The sequence below is a fragment of the Ciconia boyciana genome, chromosome 3, assembly GCF_034638445.1.
Source record: "Ciconia boyciana chromosome 3, ASM3463844v1, whole genome shotgun sequence".
NCBI classification, from domain to species: domain Eukaryota; kingdom Metazoa; phylum Chordata; class Aves; order Ciconiiformes; family Ciconiidae; genus Ciconia; species Ciconia boyciana.
This window is the reverse complement of record NC_132936.1, coordinates 3,497,417-3,516,647: the sequence shown is the minus strand read 5'-3', so window position 1 is coordinate 3,516,647 and position 19,231 is coordinate 3,497,417. Positions and strand designations below refer to the sequence as shown.

Genomic DNA, 19,231 nt, shown 5'->3' with positions numbered 1-19,231 from the left:
GGCAGCAAGAGACCGGTGTAGAGCTCTCTGTGGCATTAGCCCATCGCTGATCCTCGTGGCTGCCCTTCTGCGGGGCGTAGGAGCTGCTCGTTAGCTGAGAAATGTAACTCTCTTCCTCCTCCCTTCCATGGGTCTCGCCTGGGTGGAACGGTACCAGCAAGATGGGTATCAGGCTCAGACGCACTTGCAACCCTCCTCCGTTCATCCGCCATTTCAATTTCTCTGTATTGTTGGCTCTGTTCATCCCAGCTGGATCTCTCCCTAAGACCTAGACACTTCAACCTGCGAGTGGCATCAAAGGAATTCCCCAAAGCCTGTGGGGACTCTGGAGCTGACGCTGACAGCACAGCGGAGGCTGCAGCCACCGTGCGATTGATAATGATGTGCCAGGAGGAAACTACACTGCTCAAATCTCTGAGCCTTAAATGATCTTTGCAGTGCTGGCTGTCGGGAAACACCTCTTTTCAAGTAAGACCCTTGGGAGGAATCACTGGAGAACTCTGAACGTAATGCCCACCAGGCATCTTTATCGCTTCATTTTTCAGAGGAGAGCTACATTTCAACCACTGCAAGCACACTGGAAATAGGATTTCAGGATATTTTCTGAGAGGGCTATAATCACCCGTATCAGCTGTTCTTTCTCTTGGAAGAAAATATATATACAAACATACATATATATGCATACATAAATTTTTCTTTCCTGTGACACCAGCTTTTACTCAGGTACTTAATTGTGAAATACAATAATTGCCCCTGGATGGAACCTCCCCCTTCTGTGCGCATTGCCTAATTTCACTGCCCCTGTGCATATTCATGTACTTAAATGTTTTTAGGATCAGCACCTTAAAATACTAATTTGCAAGAACTGTGTCTACATCTGTGTAGAATAATTTGGACCTTGACCTCAAGCCTACTGTTAAGCAAATACAATCAGCAATAATTAAAGCAGGTATGATCTCATTTGTGTGTTAAGCTGTGATTCTTTGCAAGCAGGGGAGTAACACAGCTTTGGAAGCAGAAGTGCTCTGATGCAGTCGAATATTAAGTTTCAAAACCAAACAAGAAACAAATTGCAACCTCAAGGCATCCTTTAACAGAAATTACTTCCCATCTTCCACCTTCAGTGATGTCTTTATAGCACAGAGAAGCTGACTCAAACATGTGTACTGCTGCTACCTATTGGAGCGATCAAATATTACACTCAATTCTCAGCTAGAAGACTTTAACACCTCTCCAGAATAAAAAATGGAAGCAGAATTTGGCTGGTGTGAAACAGCTCACACAAGTAAGTGACCATTCGAACACTTAATACATGGATAACACTACAATTTAGTTGATGTAAGAGACCTCAGAGGGATAATTCTCAGAAATGGCTATTACTGCCAGGAGGAGTAACTTGTTCAGGAAACACAGGTAGAAGGATGACGGAGGGGAGGATACATCACCTTATATTTCAGATCCAGACAACAGCAAAGAGTGGCCACTGCTGAGAATCCCTGGGTGGTGATGAAAGGGGAGAAGGATCCTGGTGGGTGACGTGCGAGCACCACAAAGCAGGCTGGGTGTCAGATTGAGAACTACCAGAACCACAGAGCTGGTGGTGACATGAGAGTTCATCTGGTCTGTCCTCCCTTAGGAAGAGAGCAGGGCTGATGGGATTCAACTAGAGCTATCCAGAGAATCAGCTGGGTATCTAAACTCCCTCTGGGTTAGAAGAAAGACGGGCACCAGGAATTCAGGTTACACACCTGCTTTCTACACAGTTAAGAGAGGTGAGGTGGACCCTGTCCTAGACTGTCCAAGCAGGCCTCTGCTGTGTATGAATTTTGTTAGAACAGGAAAAAAGAAAACGGAAAGAAGGATCTTCTAGGGTTGATTCTGATCTCCAGGGATTTCCTCCTGGAGGAAAACATTAACTGAAACTTGAAAGCTGACACATACCTGATTATTTCCAGGTGCAAATGATGGTTCCTCTTCCTAAGGCAGGAGAGTAGAGGAGCCAAAAAAATTTGACAGATTTCAGGTAGACCTCAGTAAGCTCAGAGAATTACCAGGCAGTCTCTTAGAAGTCTGGTTTATGAATTACAGACAGTTGTTCCTTAACCTAACACTAATAGTGCATTGGTGCATAACACCCAGCTGCGAGACAGGACACGAGAAGTAGATGTACAGCCACCTTATGCAGAGCACATACAGACATATAGTATGAGCATAAGAGACAGAATGAACAAAGTCAAGGCATTGAATGAGATAAAACCTGGAGTTGCAAAGCTTTATATAGCACAGAAGGCATAAGAGAAAGACCAAAGGCAAGGCTGACCCACTACACAGCAGAGGGAGCAGGGCATGATTCATCCATTCAGTCTTCACTAAAAGGATTAGATGCAATCAAGTGGCTAACACAATTAATGAGAGAGGCAAAGGGAAAAGATCTCTCTCTCAGGTAGTGAAGGACTGGAAAGTATTTATTTGTTTTCACACCAGTCAAGCCTGATGAACGTGACCTGAAAGTACAGAGAGAACTGGCAAAAAAAAGTCTGGTGAGAACGCAGAGAATTTCTGACGGCTGCATGTGGGCTTAGAAGACTACGAAAGGACCAGCTTGATACCCTTCTTTAAAGGAGGAACTGAGGCAGTCAGAGCAGTCAGCTTAATAGGAACTGAATATAAACTATTACAAAAAATCAACAAGCTATTTGTAACTTTATAGAGTTGCCAAGAACAAGCTCCCTCATATAAATCTAAGTTTGCTGACTGACAGAAGGGGTCTTACAGAGGAAAAGACACAGTCATCATTTCTGTTTTGTCTATGAAGTCTTTAGAAACTGCCTTGCACAGTGTTCTATAAGCAACTAGGGAAATGTAATCTAAATCAAAAAGCACAGAAGCAAAGCAGTCTGAAAAACTGAACTGGGGGAGCTGTAATCCAGTTGTCATCCAAATGCAAGGATGGATGAAGAAAGAGCTGTGGGCAATCGGTTTTGATCCTGGTAGGACACAATACTCCCATTCATGACCTGACTTAAGGTACAGAGTACACTTACAACACTTGCAGGTGGCTCCAAGCTGGGAAAGAGACAGCAGAGACACAAAAGGTCTGCAATTCAGAACAATACAACAAAATGGAAACACAGAAGTAAGTATTGATTCAGGAAGGGCAAAAGACAGGATTAACACAGTGCATGAACACAGAATATAAAACCCCTATGTAGCTCTTCTCTGAAAGAGATAGGGAGGTTAGAGAACAAAATATTACACTCAGATGCAAAACATAGCCAGAGAGGAAACAGAGCCTACAATTCCAAAGAACTCAGCAGCATGATGCGTGTCCTGTTTTGGGTTAAGAAACAACTGAAAAGTGGCTGAAAACCAGAAAGCATGAATGAGCGAGGGCTCTAAAAGGTGATCTGCAAGAAAAGACTGCTAAATAGGGGTGGCTTGATTCAGCAAGTAAACATCAAGGAGGGGCTGTGTTCAGTCTTCAAATACCTAAATTCTTGTTGCAGAAAGGAAAGAGTAGGTTTTTTTCCACATCTAAGGTGGGTGAGACAAGAAGCACTAAGCTGGTATTATAGGAAGATCTGCGTTCATCACAGGATCTTTAAAAACCTTGAAAAGGAGAATAAAGGCGTGGCTTGCCTGAGAAGGCTTCAAGCCACTGCTGTTAGTCATCTTTAACTAGTTATACCAAAAGCTGTCCTGGGACAGGATCATAAGTTCAGCTGTATTACAAGAAGCCAGGCAGAGGATGGTGCACAATGCATGTGAGGTCCCTCCAGCGCCCACCACCCTCCCCTCCCACGACAGGCACGGATTTGGGTAACTCCAGGGACATTCACCACCCCCCCACCCCCGCCAAGATTCAGACTGCCCGTGCCCTGTTATTTTTAACCACACACCCCGAGGCGACGGCGAGCGCTGCTCTCATCCCATTCCCCGCCAAGAGCCCCCTCACAACGGGCTCCGCCTGTGGAGGCCGCGAAACGCCCCGAGCTCCGCCTGTGGGGACGGTTAAACACCCTAAGAGGCCCCGTCAACCCCTCGCAGCGGCTTTAGTAGCGGCCGTAGCAGCTTTAGCGGCTTTAACAGCTCCGGGACAACCCCAACCGCCCGGGAGAAGCCGTCGGGTACCCCCGGGAGCTGCCCGCCCTCTCTGTGAAGGCAGAGGCCGCTGCCGCCCCCTCGGCGCGCGCTCCCTCTTCGTCTGGCCACAAAAGTGCCTGTCCAATAGTCACCAGGAAACGCGCGAGAATAGCCCACGTACAACGCAACACGTCTTTTGAGTTCTTTAGTAGAATTTTAGCGGGTTTACACCCTCTGTTTCCACTAGGGCGGCCGCTGCGCTCGCTTGCTGCAAGACTTTTTAATCAGGCATTTCTCTCGCTGCCTTTTTCTGAGCCCGAGGTCACAAAAGTCCCCTCAGGGGTAGGGGCACGGTGGCGTTCCCTCGCTACGCGCCGCGGAGGGTGGGAGGCCCCCAAGATGGCGATGCTGGCGGAGCGTGAGTGCCGTTCCCCGCGGGCAGGAACCGGGCCGGCGGGGCTCGGGGCGATCCCTGAGAGCAGGGAGGGGGTCGGGGGAAGAGCTGTTATCCTAGGGGGCGGCCTGGGCGCTACCACGGGCCCTCTCCACCGCCCTCGCTGATGGGGCGGGGGCCGCGCTGTCCCTCCCGAGGGTGGCGGGCTGGATGCTGGCGGGTCCCCGCAGGCCCCGCGGTGCGTACGGCTTTGCGGGGTGCGGGTTTGCGGGGCTCTGTGGCTTCCCGCCCGGAAGATCGGCGGGGATGTGTCTCAGACGCCTTTAGGGCCGGCATTTCCTTTCAGCGCCTCGGTGCCACCTCTGCGGCGGTGTGGTAGAGGGCAGATAGGCTGAAGCCTGGGGGCCGGGGCTGTGCTGGGGTGCCGGCTGCTGCGTGGCAGCCAGGCAGGACTCAGCGGAGCTGTGTGTATGTAGGCATTGGTCTTTTGATCGTACCCAGGGTTAGCATTTATGCTTAGCTCGCCCTCTTGTCTGTACAGGGATCTTCGGAGATCAGCTAAATTCTGGGTTGGGAAATGTGGGAGTGGGATGTAAGGGATTTTAGGCAGGTGCATTGGAAAAGGCAAGTAAATCCACTGAACTCGCAGGGAGAAATCGAGTTAAGGCCGTGTGGTTGTGTTATGCCTTTTGTGTAAGGGTGTTGCTGAGTGAATAATTTTTGAAGGTTTTATTATGTGCAGCATGATAATTTTGTTTAACTTTTTCCTGATATTGGAATCAAGCTGAGCTTCACTCTTACTTCTGAGGTGATTGAGGATTTGGGCTCCCCATATCTAAAAGAATTGATTGAAACATTGGATGAATATCCTGACTGATAACTCTTTCTTGGGTAAAGCTCTTGAGTTCAGGAAACAGAACTTTCCCGGGGCTGGCCAAAGTGGGAACTAAAAACTTTTGCTGCCTTCTCTTCGAAGATAAAGATGCATTCCTGTAAAGTAGCCTTTTCTAGTAAATGTAAAGCTATATATGAGTAGAAAGACTAAACTTCTCAACTGTAGATTGTTATGTAACAGGACTAATATATTTCTGTCTGAGTATTGTTAATGTCCTTAGGTGGTTTCGGTAAGCTTACTGGTGTTGGGACACCCTTAATGTGAGCGCACAAGGTCTAACGAATTTTTTTGCTTGACTGCAGGAAAGATGGACTTAAGTATAATGACTAATTAGAAAATACAGTTTCCAGTGGAAAAAACAGGTGTGAATTGAGGAAAACAAAATTGCATTTGCAGATGTAATTTTCTAGTTATTTTAGATGTAAACCTTGTTGGTACCATTTTTCAGAATTTTTTAATTACTTTAGTTCGACACTTCACATTTCGGTAGTGTAATGCTGTGTTAAGTTCACTTCTGTATGTAGGGAATTCCAAAATTGCCTTAAACGAATCTAGTTGCTGAGAGCGACCTTTGCAGAGTTGTATGCCTTTGTTCATCACCTTCAGCTGCAGTTATAATTGTGAAGCTGCGTTACACATGCTTTTTTTTTTTGCAGTTCTGGATCAAGTTCTGATGCTCTTATTAATATTCACCCTAAAAAAACGTGTGTGGGGGGTTAGTTGGTTTTACTACAGCTGTGAAAGCACATGCATTTCAGGGACTTAAAATAACTTCTCAGTGGTACCCAGTAACAGGACAAGAAGCAGCGAGTGCAAATTGAAACAGGAGAAATTCCATCTTTTTTTACTGTGAGGGTGGCCAAACACTGGAACAAATTGTTCAGAGAGGCTGTGGAGTATCAGTCTGTGGAGATATTCGGAACCAGACTGGACACGGTGCTGGACAACCTGTTTAAGCAGGGGGTTGAAGCAGATGATCTCGAAAGGTCCTTCCACTTTTTGTGAAGCTGTGAACTAAACTGAGAAAGGACAAACTCGATCATTCTATGCTTGTGTAGTGTGAATTTTAAAAAGTGTCAATTGCAGAAATGGCCAAAGAGTTAGCTTTTATTTTTCACTTATTTTTAACTTTTTAACCTTTAATACACTTTGATTAGCTGTCTATCTTACTGGTGCTTATCATGGAAAAAATGTGTATGTTAATGATGGGTTTCGTAGCTTGGATTAAAAATAAAATCCCTTCTGTGGGCAGTATATTTTTTTCCGTTCATTGGAGAAATTTAAGCTATTTATTATTTTCCCTGTTATCGCCACATATGGGCACACAGCAGGGGTTTGGATGATAACTGATAAGGAACTTTCAGAAATGATAGTTAAACATATGCTCCAGGCACAGAATTAGTCTTGGTAAAAGGGTTTAGTAATTTATCCTTTTCAAATCGTAGGGTATCTGAGTGAAGTATCTAAAGAAATGACGCCTTTCTCCACTGGATGGTGCTGCTTGCCCAGAGTTGAATTACTATCTCCAGCATCATTTTATGAGCAGCACAGAAGATTGGTGTTAACTTCTGAGCTGAATTTTTTAGCTGGAAGATAGTATGTTGTTTCCTTTCTTGCTCGTGAGACATCGGTGAACAAACATTTCTGATAAATTGTTGACTAAACAGGCTTTTTTGTTGTTTAAATTGTTGACTAAACAGTCTTTGTTGTTGTTTGTTTGGAGAGTAGAGATGATTTTATGGTTGCTGTATGTAGCATGAAGTTGTTCCTGGCTTTCTTAAATACTTCTCTAAAGTTGTAAGCAAGTTTCTTTATTTTCCTGTGTCTAGCTTACCATATTTGAAAATAAGAGTGTGTTAACCTGGCAGAAATGTGAGGATTAACCTCGTAACGGTAGTTATGAGGTTTGAAATACTTGGATTAAAAGTGCTGGAAAAGGGAAGGTCTCTTAAAATTTCATGCTTGAGAAGTCTCTGTATTAGGTGCCCTTGTGTTTTGTTACCAAGGTCCTCCTGGGAGTAAAACACATTAGGGCTTCTCTATAGAGAGATAGTTAGGAAAATTAATAGAAATTAACTTTTAAAGTGGATTAGTTGAACTATATCAAACAACTCAATTTGGAAGTTAATTTAAATTCACACATTCAGTTGACACGGATTAACTCTACTGTGTAGACAAATCCTTAGATACATACGGTGGCTTTACAACTTTAAGAATTGCATTGAATTTAATTTCTTGGGATTTGCAAAGTCACCACTTGGGGAACTAGTTACAGAGAGCATAACAGAATGTGGGCATACTTAAAATGTTGTTCTAATTAGACTTAAAAAAAGGCATTGAACAGTTAGTTTTTGGTGACTGGCTGAGGAAAAGTTGATGTTAATCGAGAGGTTTTAAACAACGGGACAAATTAAAAAATACGATTGAAAAGGAAGGGCTGCTGCTCGGCTGGGCAGCATAACCTTTATTAAATTGCTTCTTTTTATTGCCTTTCTTTTTATGTTGTTTGTTTCACTATCAGCTACAGGCAAAAGTAACAGCCAAGGTGTTCCCTGTTTTTACAGGACTTAGCTTTTGCTGCCAGCTTAATAGCTTTTTAATTCATTCCCCCCACAAACCACTGGAAACCTGGGTCCTTAAAGATCATTTGCATATTGGGTAAGGGAAGATGGCAAAGCACGTTAATTGTCCCCGATTCCTAGGTCAGTGTTTCAAACACCGCAATAAATGAGTGAAGTGAGCCAGAGTTTTTGTTCTCAGTGGGGCAGCAGGGAACCCTAATTTGCTTGGACGCATTTAAAATCACAGTCCACGGTGGCACTTTACCACCTTTGGTTAGCAGCACAGGCAAGGCTTGTAGTAGATGCTTCTCTGAAGGCTGCCTGTTGGAAATAAGTTGTTGTTTTCCTGTAGAGAAGTGAGCCAAGCGAGTGCTGTGTCAATTCCTCTCACAGCACTCAGTCATTTAACCTACTGTAAAATCTTTTTTATGGACTGTTTGGGGTTTTATGAAGTTCTTTATCAGACTATTACTTTTTATGGGGCTGCCACGCAGCACCCATTTTGAGCTTCAAAGCTTAGGAAGTACATTAAGAAAAGCCACCATCATGCATTCTGACAGTATTTGTTATTCTTTCAGAATGAAACAAAACGGGGCAAAAAATGAATCAAACATCTCTGTAATATTCTGTCCCTCTGGCCCAAATCCTCAGTGTTGCATTTTAGGGAAAGATGACTTCCTGGTTATGTTGAAAGCGCCTCAGTGGACTTGGCTTCTCACTGACTTTGTATGGCCTTGGGTTAATCGGTCATTTTTGATCCACCATTTCCCATCGTGTTTAATGAAGTTTGTAATCTTCCTGTCTCCCATTCTTTGTTTGTCTTGTTTATTTAGGTTGTCTTCCTGCGTACGTTTAGGTGCACACTTAAAGTGACTGGTTAACCGTGCTAGCTTTTCTTCCTTGATTTCAATGAAGCTATTCCTGATGATAGAGGCAAGCGCACGTATGTGGGCCTGGGGGACTGTAGTTTCTTTAGTAGTCTGCATAGGACAAAGGAGCCTTGATGCTCGTTTGGTTCTCTTAACACCTGCAATAATTTCCGGTGACTTTTCCGTTTCCGAATAAACCATTTTGTGGCAAATCCAAAAGCTGAAATCCCACTGGTTTGTGTTCTGTAATTCAGTTTCTCTGGTCACTTATGTTTGATTTTTGACTTGGCTTTTGTTATGAAGGCAAATATTAAAACTTCAGTGTTCTGGTTAAAAGGAAGACTGGCCAGTGGATATTGTCCAGAACTGGGAAAGCCAGCACTAAAGTCTCATCCCCTATAGATTTCATGTTGAAGCCAGATGTAAAACAAAGTTGGAATAAATATGGAATTTAGGCCTGTACACCTAAGTGATAATCCTTAAAGCCTTCCCTGAATTGCAGCCCATCCTTAGGGATGACAACTTCCATAGCAATTTTCCTTTGGCATTCTTCACATTAATAATTAACATTTTCACTGGCCTTTTTTGCAGTATAAGTTTTAGTGAAATTAAACCCCCAAAACATGTTTAGTCTGGCATAAGTTCTGGGGTTTTTTGCAATGAAGAGCTTTTCTTGGATTGATTAAAAACGAAGAACACTGTGGAAATGTAAATAGAACCTGTTTGAATTTTTCCTTCCTGCTCTAGCCCGTAGAAGGCAGAAATGGTCTGTGGATCCACGAAATAGCGCTTGGAGTAAAGATGAATCTAAATTTGGCCAGAAGATGCTGGAAAAGATGGGCTGGTCCAAAGGAAAGGTATGACCTAAAGGAGAGTTGTCTAGCTGAAGGGTGGAAGACTGCCGGGGGACTCTTGATCTCAGTGTTTAGAACAGCCGTGTTCTTTCTATTTGATTTATTCTCTTAAGTGCGCAGAGAATTTGAGCAATGTTAGATTTTTACAGTTTGTTACAAAGGTACTCGCTTGTTTGTGCCTGTCTTGCTTTCCAGTTTTTCTCTTCTCTCTCTGACAAGATAACGTCCCCAAGTGAGAGCGGGAGTTGGCACATTAAATCAGGTGATGGTTAAAGGCTTTAAATTGCCTTTATGCCCTCCGTTCTCTCTCTGGCTTTTGGTACTGTGTGTCTGGAGGATACACAGCTCTAGGACCTGCTTTAATCTTTTACCTGTTTTAAAGGTTACTTCTGATCTGTTCCCTGAATGGCCGAAATGCAGTGTTATGTGAGCTGTATCCCTTCCCAGCTCCGTCCCACCCCAGCCTGTACCTGTGTGGGGTGAGGTGACTGCTTTCTGGTGCTAAGAATAATCTCTAGGTCAGTGCAGAGAGCTGCAGACATCTCAGCTGCCTCTTAAAAGCAGTTTAACTTCCACAAAGGTGCCTCAGCAAAGCTGAGATTTGGGCCTGCATGTCGGCGTGTTTAATGAAATGAATACACGCAACCCCCCCCACGACATTTATTTAATTCTTCTTATAGATTTCCTCTTCCAGCCTGTTTTTTAAAAGAAATAAAGTTAGGACCATTCTCAATTCTGTGAATGCATTAAAACTTCAAGAAATCCGACAGTAGGCTTATTTTTCTATGTAGCCTACTGTTGCCTCAGTTGGCTCACAGTTAGGTATAAATCTGGCTTGTACTGCCTCTGATTTCACGAACAAGCAGTGGTACCTGATTCAAAGGCTGCAGAAGTCAAGGAACTGGCATTGCTTTCACTAGGCTTTAGACCAGAGTGTCAAGAGTATGGAGCTTGAGTACTGTCTTTTTATGTAAATTGTATGCATGGGTGTTTTATGTGTCTAAGATTAAAATAGTTATGTAAACCAGAGTAGGAAAAATGCTGTTAAATCTTCTGATTGTGTTTTAGGCAGCCAGCTTCTCTGACCATAGATAACACCTTTGCCATTATGAACACCGTTTGTGTCAGGGTGTAAAAGGAAGGCCTCATGTCGTTTTCTGTCTGTTACCCCTCCCCATCATCTTCACAACAATAAGTTTCCTACTTGAGCTACCGGATCTTCCTGTACAACAGTTATAGCTGTACAAGAAGGATTTATGTCTCTATTCCACTACAAACTCAGACAAATGGAACCTTAGCTTGATCAAATTAATGGGCAAAAGCCCATCTGTGCAGTGAAATTAAGCTGCTTAAACTAGTCCTGTTATTAGTTGTATTGGAATTGGGTCACGGCAGGATGTGTAGCCAAGTGTCCTGCTTGCTTCCATACTTTTTGGTTAGCAGAAGTTTCAAGGTAAATTTTCCACCCCACTGACCAAATAAACTCTACTGGACAAATAACCTCTAATAGCAACAGCCGTTTTCAAATATGCCTCATTGCTTCAACTATTAGATGTGCCCAGGATCTATCCACAGGGCTACTCCACCACATACATGTTTCTTATAGCCATACACTTAGCTGATGATTTGTTACTGGTGACAGATTAAGGGAAGAGCAGGTGGATACCAGGAATAAAGTTTTAAACCAAATGCTTTGTCTTTTTTTTCCCCTGGTCTTGCAATTAAGAAAGATAATACTGGGCCTAAAGATTGCTTCTGAGATTTGAATGATTACGGTTTTTAGGATAGACAAACCCAAGGTTTGTTTGCTGCAGTTTCTTCATCAAATTATGAGTGTCAATGAGATTGAAGAAGTTATTAATGTCCTGCTATCTCCAGTCTGATCCGCCCCCCCCCGTGCCACTTTCCTCCCATATAACTTCATTCTATGTTGTACATTCTATGTGGCATCTGTCTTACAGCAGTCACGCAGCTGCATTCCCAATGACGGAGGTATTTTTGGTGAGAGGCATGTTCTTTTTATGTAGTGTCTTGTTTTAAAATTGTAAACACTTTGGACTTGCCTAGGGATGTCAGGTGGCTTCCTGATTAATCACCCAGCTACTTAATGTTGTTGCTATTTTAGTGTTTATAATACTTTGCTGGAGGCTTAAGTAGTAAATTAAAAAACTTAATATCTCATGTGTGCTAATGCCTGTGAATTAATTCAGTTACAGGCAAGCAAATAAATAGTAAGTTGTGGTTTCTTGCTGTATTTCATTGCAAGCTGTCTTAGAGTACAAAAGCTCTAGTTGCTTAGTCACTGCTGTAAAATCCTTACATTTTTATCCTTAAATCCTCATTAGGGTCTTGGGGCTCAGGAACAAGGAAATACAGAACATATCAAGGTTCAGGTGAAAAATAACATGCTGGGGTTAGGAGCAACCATCAATTATGAGGTGAGTGCTAGACCCAGGTAAGGAAATGGCTCCCATTTCAGCTAAGGCACAATCTTTGTAATTGGACGTTAGTGAAATCTGTTGCCACATCTGGTGGCAGCATGTACCTATGTGAACGTCTCTGCAGAAACTCTTGACCTGGAGTTTAGTTCCACTTTTTTGTGTGTGTCAGGAGTAAGTACCTGCTTGGAAACATTACAGTGAATTGTGGGAGCAGGCTGTTTAGAGATTTTTTAGCTTCCAGGCAAATCACTGAAACACTTGCTTTCTCCCTGTGTCTTCTGCCCAGCTTAGCTTTATGCTTTCTGTCCCTCTTCCTGTTACAGTCACCTTTCTGACTGGAGTTCAGGTACATAGGCAGAGCAAAATGTGATCCTAAAGGTGCTTGTCTCATAATCAACATCTTAAGTAACTTTGTTGCTGGAAAAGTCACACTAGTATTTCCTGCCTACTTTTGAAAACATCTTGCGCAGACAGGGGACACGCAGAGCCAACAGCAGCTCAGTATTGTTTAAGGACTTACAAACACAACCCTTATCATTTCTGCACTTTGGAGTGACTGTAGCGAGCTGTTAGCATTGCCGCCTGTGGAGCTTTTGAGGGTCCCTCCCACCAACAAGGGTTGAGTATATACAATTAAGTTACTTCTTAGAGTGCAGAGTCTTAATATCTGTTTTAGCAAAACTTCTGTTAGTTCTGAAAACTTTTTCCTTGTATTCATGTGGGTGATATTTACAGGACAACTGGATTGCTCATCAGGATGACTTCAACCAGCTTCTGGCTGAACTGAATGATTGCCATGGACAGGGTGAAACAGGTAGGTTCATGCTTTTCTCAATCAGATGCTGGAAGCTTAGCAGAGTTTCCATTCTTTGTCTTAAACGGCTAGCTGAGGCCCAATCCTTTGGGCTGCTCGTAGTCTCCTTGCTGAGGTTGACAACTCTCCCTTCTTCCCCAAAATCAGTGGGAGCCAAAGGACATGTTGCCATCCATGACCATGCTCAAGTTTGTTTGCCTGGATGTGTAGATCTGAGTGGATTGGTTTTGCTCTCAGTCAGGCCTCTATTAAAGGCTTTTTGTTGGGGAAAGCAAATGTAAAATTTTGAGCTTGTTTATTTTATCCAGGACCACAACATGGGGGACCTTTTGCTGGGATGTACTACAGCAGCGCTTGTTTCTTTATAGAGTAACCAGAGCCAATATGAAGGCTCACAAAAACAATCACTCACCATTGCAATGCATTTGCCTTACTTTTACTAATGAACTGTCATGCCTGGCTTCCGTGCTCTGGTGGTTTCTTAAATACCTACTTTTCCTGTCCTCAGAGAGCTGCTTCTTAGCTTTTGACTCAGAGTTATGCATCTCTGTTTTGAGCTTGGTATAATGTGATTTTTGTAGCCCTGATGTGGAGCACACAAGTGGGGAAACTACACAACTTTCCCAAAAAGGCTATTTATAAAGTCTTTTAATTTTGAAAAGCTTTGTACAGTTTGACCTTGGCTTGTAAAAATTAAGTTATGCAAAATTGGTGGGTGTGAGCTTACAGAAAGAATTGTACACATCAAATGGTTTATCATCTCTCCTTTAGTTAGACTCAAGTTTAAACTCTGATCATATATCTAAACAGCTCTCTCTGGAGAGTTGTTAAACCAAGGGCTTCTGTTTGGACATGGCAGCCTGTCCACGTGCTGCTAGTGGCAGAATTGCCAGCTTAGTGAATTTAGCAACTATTCATTCATTCATTCATTCTTGACATTTGAGCACAGAAGGTTTTCTGTGAGAGGAGAGGTAGAAAGAGGAGGAAAATCAGTTAGCAAGAAGGATCAAATTCGGTTTCTAGTCTTAGAGAACTAGAATTAAAATTCTGAACCTGTTGCAGTCTTAATTCCTGTGTAAGTTATCCTTGTGCATTGGAACCCTCTAATCATGGTCTGAGGCCACACAGTGCTAGGTGCTGTAGTTAAAGTTTTCAAGAGGTAGAATACCATATCGTAGGGAAATTCCAAAAGTTCCTTTCTACCTTTATAACTAAATCCTACCCAAGTTCCAACTTGAGCCATGGGAAGATCAGTTAGGTGTAACTGGTGGGAAACCTGCAAGCTGATGAGCAGAGAGCTGAAATGACTTGCCCAAGGACACAATGAGTCAGCACAGAGGCAGGTTCATTGAGCAAGGCTGTCTTGTTCCAAAATCTGTGCAGTATTCCCTGGGTCATCTGTACTTATAAAAACTGGCCCCTGAAAACCATATTTCTCCCTGTTTTACTCAGTTATTTTTCCTTGGTCGTCTTAGGAGCTGGGACAAGAGTTTTCAATCACTGAGGACAAATTTGGGTGCATGTTGAAAATTCCCGTTCAGGATCACGTTTGGTGATTTGCAGACTGCAAGCATTGCTCTGAAACTTGTTTTTTTGGCAATTGTTTAAGCTGGCAAAACTCATGCAGATAACTCTGCCTGCAGCTGTGCTACAGGATCAAATGTTACATTATTGGCCATCATCCAGTTTCAAATTGCATTAAAAATCAGCTGAAAAACTTCATTGTTCTTAAATAACTGGTGTAGTTGCCAGAGTTGGATTGCAGTTAGAGATTGGGAAGGAAGGGCCCCGTGGTGGTTAGTATGCCAACATTCAAATATACCCTTGATCTATATAGTTTTAGCCTTCTTTTTTTTTTCTAGCTGAGCACCTAGAGAGGAGTTTTGATTCCTGGCTCTTTTGCTGGGATACTAAGTAATGATGAGTGTGCCCCTTTCCCATCCGTAAAATGAGGTAACAACATGCTGGCTCTGTAATGTGCTTTGGAATATTCATCTGTATCAGATTTGCTATAGAAATGACATGTGGCTTTATTGCTATGACTAAATTGCTTTAAAAAGCACATTAATATTCCTGCAGTGCTTGCTCAGTTTGTCAGAGGATTTACCAGTCACTAGAAGACACAGGGATGTACGTACCTGTCTGTTGCAAGTGCCAGCATGTTTCAGTAGTGAAATTCCTGCTTGAAGGCACAAGGCGGTGCTGCTGCCCCTTTCGCTGTAAGGATGAAGTGGAGGAGGAAGCCCTGTGGAAATCCTTTGCTGTGTAATGTTCCCTTCGGTACAAGTGGATTGGAGAGCAGACTCAAAGTACCTCATCTCTGGTCAGGATATTTTAGTGGCGATGCTTACTTTCCCCGTAGACCCTTTTTTATTGAGGATTTTCAAGTTGACTGCAAACTCTGTCTAAAACGGGGTTTGTTAGTCCTTCCTCTTCTCGTTAGGACTTAGTATGTCATTGGAAGAGTAGATCTCAGACTGCTTTCTGGTAGTCAGCTCTCCCACTGCAGGCTGCGGATTTCATTTTTAGGTCAATGACTCTATCATCAGGTGTCACTACCTATCAAATAGTGAAGTGCTGTAATTCCAATGTCAGAAAAGCTTGGTCTGCAGAGCTTTCAGGGGTGGGATGATATGAAAAAGGTGACTCAACTTGGCCCTCAGGGTATGGGTTGATTTCCGTACCCATCCCAGTTGCCACTGGGAGACAAAAAACATCTCACCAGAGTAGCCTTTTCTAGAGTTACAGAGCAGAGAATCCTGTGGTGCCTATTTTTTTTCAGGACAGGACCAATAAAGTAGTTATTAACCGCATAGCAGGTTACCTCCTTCTAAGAATTTCTTGTAAATTAGCAGGCTCTGTGGATGCAAACAGTACATCTGTACCACTAAAATAACCTGCGCAGCACAGGAACTTGATATCTTACTGTTAAATAGTTAGACTAATCCTTCACATGGTTTTGACCTGCACAAGTTAACATTCTCCCAAACAACTCCTGAGTGAATTTGGGACTTAGCCAACCCCAGAGACCATTCCCAGTGGACAGTTTAGATGCGGCCCCACTTCTGGAAGCTAGGAGAATTAAATAATATGGATGTGGCAATTTTTTCTAGCTGGCCTCAGGGGCAGAAAAGCTCTGCCACCATTTAATTTCCTTACACAGATGTATCAGACTATGTCCAGATAAAGGCAATTCGTGTAGTGTTAGAAGTGGAAGTCTGTGTGATTTCCGCCCCCCCCTTTTCTTTCTACCCAGTCAGGTTCAGTATTCTATTTTGTACTATTTCTTACATCTTTCTCAGACTCTGGCACTGGAGGTATTTTGTAACAAACAGCACAATAAACTCTGACCTATTACTCTTTTCTTACTGTAGAAATGGTGTTAAATTAGACTTTGCCTTTGACCTGGAGTACCTGTATCTGCCTTTTCAAATTACATTAGATTGGAAGTGGGAAGGGAAGGGGATGTGGCAAAAAAAATCAAGCAGTAACATGTTTCGGACAAAACTTACCATGCTTCCTTCAGTAATATATTGTGATATGTTGTTGAGACTTGGTTTTGAGAGAGAAAGTTAAATAATAGACTGCTGTTTGAATTTGGTGGTTTAGAGTGCCTCTAATAGGGTTGGAACCTTTTTTGTTGGTTTGTTTGGTTTTTGTTTTTTAGAGTCCTCAGTGAATAATCAGAAGAAGACATTCAGTCTGGAAGAAAAATCCAAATCTTCCAAGAAACGTGTCCATTATATGAAGTTTGCAAAAGGTAAGAGGAGTTTTGTTGTTTCATAAACTCTAGCCAAGATTAGGAAAAAAAAAAAAAAACAAAACCAAAACCACGTGTCAGGGTGATCTGTTGCCTTCTGGGATCTAAATTTGGCAAGTAAAATCTTGGTTTAGAAATACCCCCTGCAGCAACTTACTTAAAGCTATAATATGCTGTTCCTTTTTATTTTGGACAATTTTGGATGGCTTTAGGCTAATATTGTTGAATAAAACAATTTCTGTCTGAAGGAACCATCAGCTGAATAAAGGAGCAGTGAATGTTCTGAGTGATCTGTGCGTGGGCAGGGGATGGGAGGGGAGGCAAAGGTGATAACAGAGTTACTTGGGCATCTGCACCGCACTATCCTCTGCAATCTCCAGTAACCCCTGCTAAGAGATCATGTGGATAAGATCAGTGAGCAGATTAAACCTGAATGCAGGAAGAGGAAAGCCCTCTTACATCTACGAGATACTTTATTGGATAAATTAGGACAGTGGTTGGTGGCTAGAAAAACTATATCAAGAGCTCGTGGAGTTTAGTAATTTATTTTTTTCTTAGAGTGATAACATTATTTCAGCCATCCTTGGTTTTGACTCTTGACCATTGTTCAACCCCTTGCTCTATTTCTCTGTTGGTTTCACGTACCCATGTGCACATGGTGCGTTTGTATATGTGTTTCAATGTATAGATAGGATCAGTTTCCACTAATGGCTAATTTATTAAACTTAAAGCTCTGTGTAATGTTTTCTGATAACAAATGCCTCTGCTAAAACACAAGTAATTGACAGCTGAATAGAGGCCAAATTCTGATATTGGAGTTTGGGTTTTTTGATTCCTCCTAGAAGTCAAATGTGTTAACATGACCCTGCCACTTTATGACATTAAACAATTAAATTGGTTCAGGGCTTGCAAGTACAGAGGCCATGGCCTGTTTGAGGTAGTAGCAAAGAGGATTTATTTTGATTTGGATTTAACCTTTTACTAAATATAGAGAAAAAAGAAGTGGCTTTTGAGCATGCAAAATATGGAGCAAGGCTTTCATATTAACAATACCCTTTATTTGTTTGGCTGCAGTGTTTCTATAAGGTAGGCCCCTGTTTGATTGTACCCTCTGTGGTCTAAAACAGGGAAATTGTCCTTTTTCAGGGAAAGCGGAAAAGTTATTTGAGAAAGGCTAATGGTGTGGCCCTTGTTGTTCAAGTCCGATCCTGCTTCCTTTTAGACTAAACAAGACGAGCTCACACAAAAGCGGGAGAAGGGAGCAGCAACGATAGAAAATGCAGCTTCCGTTTCTGGTGCTATTTTGTAGCCTTGCTGCTGGAGGAACATAGGCACCACACATAAACTTAGCAGCCACACTTGGATCTGGGAAATACACACCAATATGACATTAAGACAGTGATTTCAATTGCTTTTCTAGTAGCTGTTCCACTGTGATGCTGCAAAAGATTTGGACTGTCAGTTGAGTTGGTTTTCTATTAGAGAATGCAAAAAGAGGGGGGGATACACTTGAGGGGACAGGGAGGAAGGCATGGAAAGAAAGCTTAGGGTGAGAGGAAGAGCCCCAGGAATGTAAGTGTCACGTTCCAAGCCTTGGCCAGGATAAAGCTGAAAACAGCCACCAGTGTCATCCAGCTTGTTTGGGAAAGGACAGCTAGAAGCTGTGCGGTGAGACATGGGGAAGTTGGATAACACGTTCTTCTCTAGGTTGATGTGTCTGCTTACGCTCTGTGGGCAGTTAAGGATCCTGACAAGAAGAAACAGGTGGAATAGTCAGATTTATTTTATTTTTTGTCCCTTATAAGTGCTTAGTTTCATTTTTTAAGTCAGTGATTTTGGAATCAGACAGTCAAGTGGAGTAAGACCCCAGCAGACTCCTCATAAGTTGGCCCATCTGGACTAATTTTGTTTCTTTAACTTTTGCTGACTTTTTTTTTAAGAATTTTCTGAGACAAGCCACGGACAACTCATAAAGGCTTCTGCATTGTGGAATCGGCTAAACTTTTGCTGGTATCTCAGAATATCACATCACAGCCTTTTTCTTCCCCCTCCCTGCTTCATGTCCGATACTCAGCTAGCCACACAACAGTCAGATGGGCATAACGGTCCTACTGGAACTCAGAGAAATCTTTGCTTCACCCTTGAAATTGTTTTAAGTTGGAATAATCCAGTGTGTTGCAGTGATGGAGGTTTTGCTTTTCAGAAGCAATTTCATGAATCAAAGAAAAGCCCCCACTGAGTAGAGATTGATTCCCCTACACACACACTGTATAGAGGAGCTACAACTCCCTAACTCTGTCAAGAGGCAGGGAATTCTCATGAGAATCCCAAGATATGCAGATTCTCCTTGAACTTTTCTTGTGTGTAGGAGGTTACAACTCTTCTTTCCCTTTAGCAGGCTGCTTCCCTCATCTTGCTATGACAATTGCAGTATCAGGTGGGGGGAAACAAGCTGCTGTTATATGTTTCCCTGTGGGCATGCACCAGCAGGCTGTGGTTGTCTCCTCACTAGCCTTTCCCTCTACACACACACATTTCCTACCTTATGTGGGAGCCATGG

The 19,231-nt window shown here is 42.7% G+C and overlaps 1 protein-coding gene across 3 annotated transcripts in view; it reads left to right on the top strand.

Moving 5' to 3' along the window:
* Nucleotides 1–4,352: 4,352 nt before the first annotated feature.
* Nucleotides 4,353–19,231, top strand: part of PINX1 (PIN2 (TERF1) interacting telomerase inhibitor 1) — a 64,607-nt gene continuing 49,728 nt past the window's right edge. The window contains exons 1-6 of one of the 3 annotated variants that reach the window (XM_072858257.1): nucleotides 4,363–4,501; nucleotides 8,767–8,876; nucleotides 9,550–9,659; nucleotides 12,002–12,094; nucleotides 12,833–12,911; nucleotides 16,579–16,671. In XM_072858257.1, coding sequence (XP_072714358.1) covers nucleotides 8,843–8,876; nucleotides 9,550–9,659; nucleotides 12,002–12,094; nucleotides 12,833–12,911; nucleotides 16,579–16,671 — 409 coding nt within the window. In that variant the 5' untranslated portion in view covers nucleotides 4,363–4,501; nucleotides 8,767–8,842. Of the gene's footprint in view, nucleotides 4,502–8,766; nucleotides 8,877–9,549; nucleotides 9,660–12,001; nucleotides 12,095–12,832; nucleotides 12,912–16,578; nucleotides 16,672–19,231 lie in introns of all 3 variants that reach the window. The other 2 variants (XM_072858259.1, XM_072858258.1) reach the window with 2 other exon arrangements.